The sequence below is a fragment of the Ambystoma mexicanum genome, chromosome 1p, assembly GCF_040938575.1.
Source record: "Ambystoma mexicanum isolate Mex_15411 chromosome 1p, UKY_AmexF1_1, whole genome shotgun sequence".
Classification (NCBI taxonomy): domain Eukaryota; kingdom Metazoa; phylum Chordata; class Amphibia; order Caudata; family Ambystomatidae; genus Ambystoma; species Ambystoma mexicanum.
The window spans coordinates 519,753,235-519,759,094 of NC_090921.1; the positions used below are offsets into that span (position 1 = coordinate 519,753,235).

At 41.6% G+C, this 5,860-nt stretch overlaps 1 protein-coding gene across 1 annotated transcript; it reads right to left on the minus strand.

Moving 5' to 3' along the window:
• Nucleotides 1-495: 495 nt before the first annotated feature.
• Nucleotides 496-3,938, minus strand: LOC138492174 (uncharacterized). Its single transcript, XM_069619225.1, has 3 exons — nucleotides 1,070-3,938; nucleotides 893-967; nucleotides 496-805 (listed from the first exon to the last, which is right to left on the minus strand). The coding sequence occupies exon 1, from the start codon at nucleotides 3,936-3,938 to the stop codon at nucleotides 1,842-1,844; it is 2,097 nt and encodes a 698-aa protein (XP_069475326.1). The 3' UTR covers nucleotides 496-805; nucleotides 893-967; nucleotides 1,070-1,841.
• Nucleotides 3,939-5,860: the final 1,922 nt, after the last annotated feature.

Below are 5,860 nucleotides of genomic sequence, written 5' to 3' on the forward strand. Positions count from 1 at the left end.
ACTGTGTCTTCCTTTACCAGACACCTTTATCTCATTTTCCACTTCTTCATATATTCCCAGTACTAGTCAAGATAGCACTATGCGGCGCCGCCTTCTACCCCCTCGCGGAGCTAGGTTCCCGTCTCTTTATCTGTTTTCACCTCTTGATCCTAATGGCCATATGCAAAGAAAAAGTAAAGAAAGCCTAGAGTGGTTCTTAGTAGTCCCAAAGTGTCCCCTTTCAAACAACCTCGTTCCCTGCCCTGTTTTCCTCCCCTGCTCCCTTTATGGTCGCTCGCACTTAATATTCACGTGCCCGTCTTGAACCGAGAGTCTCCGAACTGGGTCCGTCCAGGCAGTGTTAATCCAACAGATTGTCCACAAGATTGTGGAACTCTCCCGTCCCCTGCACACCCTTTATACTGTAGAAACAGTCAATATTTCTATACAATGGTAATATTCAGTTTCTTTCAGAAAAAAGAAGAAATTAATGAGAGAAGCTAATTCATGACACTATTATAATAAAACAGAATGATGGGGACCATCGGTTTTAATTGAATTTTAAATTAATTGTTATAGATATGAATTTCAATTCATTCATCATCCAGTCTTTGTAAACATAATAACATAAATGTGTTCATTTTGAGGTTACATTCAATATAATAATACAAGGGCATACAAGGTACTCATCACACTTTCTATACAATAGGCTTTTCACATGGTATATCCACAGAAAGTAATGATGAATATTTTCTCGACGCGTTTCGGGGTGTCCCCTTCTTCAGGAATTGATAGCCCTCTTCATTGCCGTTAATCTTTGTTTCGTCTATAATGTATGATACAATGATCAAATTTTAGATTCTCACTGATAACTGTCATTTAACTCTTGGGAGAAATTTTTAATAATAATCACCTGGATGTTCAATGTGGAATATCCTAACTGGATTTATTATCAATAGCAATAACAGCCCAATAATGGTTATTCAACCTGTAGATGTGATAAAAAGACAATAGGGAAAGCTCAATTAAAAACGGGATCTTAATTCATGAAGGAAAATCTAGTCATGTAATATCTAAGAAAAAATATTACCTTTCGGTATTTCTGTAAAAAGCTACTACATCCATGGAATGGGTCGCTGTGGTATGTAGAGAGTCCTCAGGTACGGAGGTAGTGCAGTAATGGGCGATTCCTCCACTCGTGTCTGTAAAAACACGTATATATACTATATTAGATACACGAAAACAATGGGGTGGGATCATTCTGTGGAGAGTATTCTGTGAAGGCCTCTAGGCTCATGATATGCAATTGGGGAGCTGTTTACAAAGGATTCTCTTACCTCCTTCCTGAGAAGATGGCCGGTGCTGTAGCTCGAACCGTTCTACACGGTTTTCGCTAAAGATGGCCACTATTTACATTATGACGTCATCACGTCGAAGCGTGACGACGTCACTATGTTTAGAACGTCAGCGTGTGACGGGAAAACAGACGTCATACGGACATATTTTAGAAAACAATGTGTAATTAACCAATAGTATATAGGTGTATATCTATACTGGTGCAGGGAGTTTGAGTCAAATGAAATAAAGGTGAAAAGAGTCGAAAGATAAATGTGAGGAGTGTCTCATGTAACTTCTGGGAAATCTATTGTTTACCACGGACAAAAGTTAATCGAATATTGGACATCCGTGTGTTTACTATTTCAAGAGAAGCATGCTCACATTCTATGGTCTGTAACTTAATACATCCTATGTCAGTAAAAAATCATCCTAAGTGAACTGAACAAATTCAAAAATGTATTTAACAGCAATTGATATTGTATCCACACTGGGTTTCTGATTGGGTCAGGGGAAACAGTATTTAGTTACAAAAATGAGGCTAAACTGTAATCTTCGTTCATCCCATTGGGAGCTAGACTGTTTAGTCTCTCTATCCAGAAGATTTCCCTCTGGTTCATACGTCTGGCATGATTGCCACCTCTTGGGGCTCTGTTCACAATTTCCAAAATCACAACCTTTAGTTGAGAAATATTATGTTTCTTTATGGAAAAATGTCTTGCTACAGGTGAGTTAACACTGTTGGTACGTATGTTACTTTTGTGTTCATTCCAGCGCTCCTTGGCTTTCCTTTGTGTCTGTCCAACATAGTAAATGCCGCATGGGCAGCTTAAACCATAAATGATTGATTTCGTGTCACAAGTGGCAAAATCCTTTAGTGGGATTTTTTGGCCATTTGATGGGTGTCTTACATAGCTTCCCTTCATTATGTTGTTACAATTGCCACAACTGAGACAGGCAAACGTACCTATTTTCCTCTTGGTGAGGGTTCTTTGATTGTCCACTCTCGGTCTTTCTGCTTTAACTAGGCTATCCCTGAAGTTCCGACCCCTCTTGTAGGCGATTATGGGTGGTTCAGGAAATAGTCTCTTTAGTTGTGGATCCAATTTGATTATACCCCAGTTCTTCTTGATCATCCTTGTTATGTGATGACTCTGTGCTGAATATCTTAAAGCGTAGAGAAATGGGATCTCCTTAGATCTATTTCTTGATATACGGAGGTCTTTCCTCTCCAATGTGAGTGTTTTTTCTTCTGCTTTCTTGATGATAGACTCTGGATAGCCTCTTTCCTTGTATCTTTGTGTCATCAATAGGTTTTCATTCCTCAGGGTGTCAGTTGTTGAGATAATTCTCTTTAGTCTAAGGAATTGACTGTAGGGCAAATTATTCTTTAAATGCGTCGGATGATGGCTCCTGAAGTGTAACGTGTTGTTAACATCGGTGGGTTTGTGATAAATATTGGTGATTATCCCATCTTCCCCAATCTCTAGTTCAACGTCCAAAAAATGTAGTTTAGGGGTTCCAATTTCCATCGTGAATTTGATTCTGTCGTGGCCTGAATTGATGTATTTTAGGAATTCCTCTAGTTCGTGATGTTGTCCTCTCCAAATGACGAAAACATCGTCAATGTATCTTTTCCAGGTGATGATTTTTTTGCTAAATTTTGTTGGTATCAAAATCCATTTCATCTCCAAATGGTACATGAATAGATTAGCATAGGCTGGGGCCATTGCTGACCCCATTGAAGTTCCTGATGCTTGTAAATAGTACTGCGTCCTGTATCTGAAATAGTTGTTAATGAGTATAATTTTGCTTAATTTCATTAGGAAGGTTTTGTTTGCTTCACATTCATTTCTTAGTAGACACCATTCGAGTGCTTCCAAACCGTCTTGATGTGGGATGCATGTATATAGACTCTGTACATCAAACGAAACCAGTAGATCATTTCTGTTAATATCTGTTAAGGTGTCTAGGTGATTGAGAAAATCTGTGGTATCTTTAAGATATGTTGTGGTTGTTTGGACTATGGGTTGTAATGCCTTGTCCACATAAACTGCTAGTGGGTTGAAGATACTATCAGTTCCCGCAACAATCGGTCTGAGGGGGGGTTTTGTCAAGTTCTTATGTATTTTTGGCAATCCATAGAAGATTGGAGTAATAGGATGTTCATTAATCAAAAACAATTTAGTCTTGTTGGAAATCCATCCTTGGTCCTCAGCTTCCTCAAGCGTAGTTTCAATAATGCTTGATATTTCTCTGACCGGATCTTGTTCAAATTTTATGTACGTGTTCTCATCTGTTAGGAGCTCTAAAATCTTCTCCTCATAGTATGTAGTGTCCATAATAACTATGGCCCCTCCTTTGTCTGCCGGTTTTAGGGTCAGGCTTCTGTCATCCGCAAGGTTCTTGATGATTTCATTCTGCCTTCTCCTGGTATTGTAGTTCCTTGTTCTGGTGAAATTAACCCTTTTGAGATCTTTTATCATCTGTTCTTCAAACATTCTGATGGTTATGTTATTGACTTGAGGGTCGAAATGACTCTTGGGTTTCATTTCTAAGTATTGATGTGGCTCTTGTGTAGTGTTGATTCCCATTTGTGAATCAAAAAAGACTTTGAGTCTCATTTTCCGTGCCAGTCTGTGAAGATTGATTTTTTCTTCCAGCAAATTGGAATTCTGGGTTGGTATAAATGTTAAACCTAGGTTCAATGTGTCCGTTTGGTCTTTGGATAGTGGTTTGATGAAATATTAACAACTAGTTGTTTGGTTTGTTCCGCGATCTTAGATTTCTTATTGCCTCTTCGCGTAGTCTTTTGTCTAAAAAAACCGAGGGAGTGGTTTGTGCGTTAGAGGTAGTCGCTTCTTGTGATGTATGTATAATCGGTCCACTTTCCGCGTTCTCCCTATTGATAACTTCGTCCCCACTTGTAGGTATTTCGCTACTGGATCCACTTGGTTCTTGTCCCGGTATTGGTGTTTTGTGGTTTTGTGGTCTTCTACCTGGTGCGGTTTTGTTTTGTGCGTAGTATTCTTGCCAGGAGTATACTATATCCTGAAGATAATCCAACGTATCTCTTCTGAATTTTCGGACTTTACGTTGTTCTATGTCCTTTTTGTAGTTGTCCGTCCAGGCAGTGTTGCCATACGCTCAACGGTCAGCCCCGGCTCCAGGGAGCGGTACTCAAAGGGTATTTTTCAACCGGGATCCCGTACCCTCTCTCTGTTGAGTGCGCACTTCTGAGCGTACCGGTCGCCGTTGGCGGGCAGCCTTCCGGAGCCGGCGCAACGTGCGTATCCCTTTTCGACCAGAGATTTTCGTGCCAAAGGGGACAGTAGGGATATATATATTAAGGAAAAATAATCACGCTGTCGGGGTCACCACTGAAGGCGAGCGTCCACAGATAGCACGATTCTCCCCACAATGAGAGACAATAATGGACTCTCCGAAGATGGGAATAAGGCTAAGACAAAGTGCGGGTGAGCTTAATGGGAGTTTATATAAGTCAGAATAGGGCATGCATAGGACTCTGCAAACTCTGAGAGCGCTCTGTCTGACAATAGCAAAGACAGGCGTATATATTTACAAAATGCGTCATAAGAACCTACACACTATAGGGGGCACAAGTTCGTGGGGATTGGGTGGCAATGACTAACTATAGGTGCAGCTGTGATGTGGTTTGCCGTGGTTGGTGGACGTCACTGGTTACCCACGTGGGCCGGGCCGGGCCGGGCAGGTCAGCTGGGCTCATCCAGGCGGTGTTGTTGTGCCAGCCATGACCAGTGTCAGTGATGAACGTCTTTCTTGGCTTTCTGCCCTAAGGCCACGCACACCGCATTCATTCAATATTGCAATATTATCTTCCCCGGTAAATCTTCCAATAGGTTATTCTAAAGGTTAATGCAACACAGGAGGAATGCTCCTAGAGTGGGGTCTTTTGGTGATACATCAATACATGGTTACCATCGTCCTGTTCACCGGGTATCATAGGTTGCGAGGTTGGGTCTCAGGGCAAGGGGCGAGCTGTCCAAGTTATCATGTCTCGTTAGAAGTCATTATGAATGTGTTCCTACAGTGTTGCTATAATATTGGGTGTCCTAATTTTACAGGGGCCATTAACCTGGGGTGAGCTGGTGGGTCGTGGAGCCTAAGAAAGGGCGCCTTCGGGCCTGCGTTTACTGCTGGGTTGTAAATACTTCAGTTGGCTGGCCGCGGCCCTGGGAGCTGCGGGGAACGTGAATGTTTGAAGCGGCTCCAGCCGAATTGGGGGAGGTGAAGCAGAGCAGCACAGGCCTCTGCTTTCCGTCTGGCAGGCTTCAATGGGGAGGAAGGGGGAATGGCCTTGGATATGCCCACAATGGTATTTTCCTCGTGCGTTGCAGATTATGTGGAAGAGGCATAAACATTCATATAATGTACAATACTCATTGAGTCTTTTCAAAGCTTATGTTTTCTACATTGTTAGTGCCTTTACATGGCCATTTCAAATGCGTTACCTATACCCATTTTGCAATTGATAACTATATGTTAAGTATTTAACAACCACAAC

Excerpts from the sequence above, each read along its gene's own strand:
- LOC138492174 (XM_069619225.1), bottom strand. The coding sequence starts at position 3,938 with ATGAGACTCAAAGTCTTTTTTGATTCACAAATGGGAATCAACACTACA.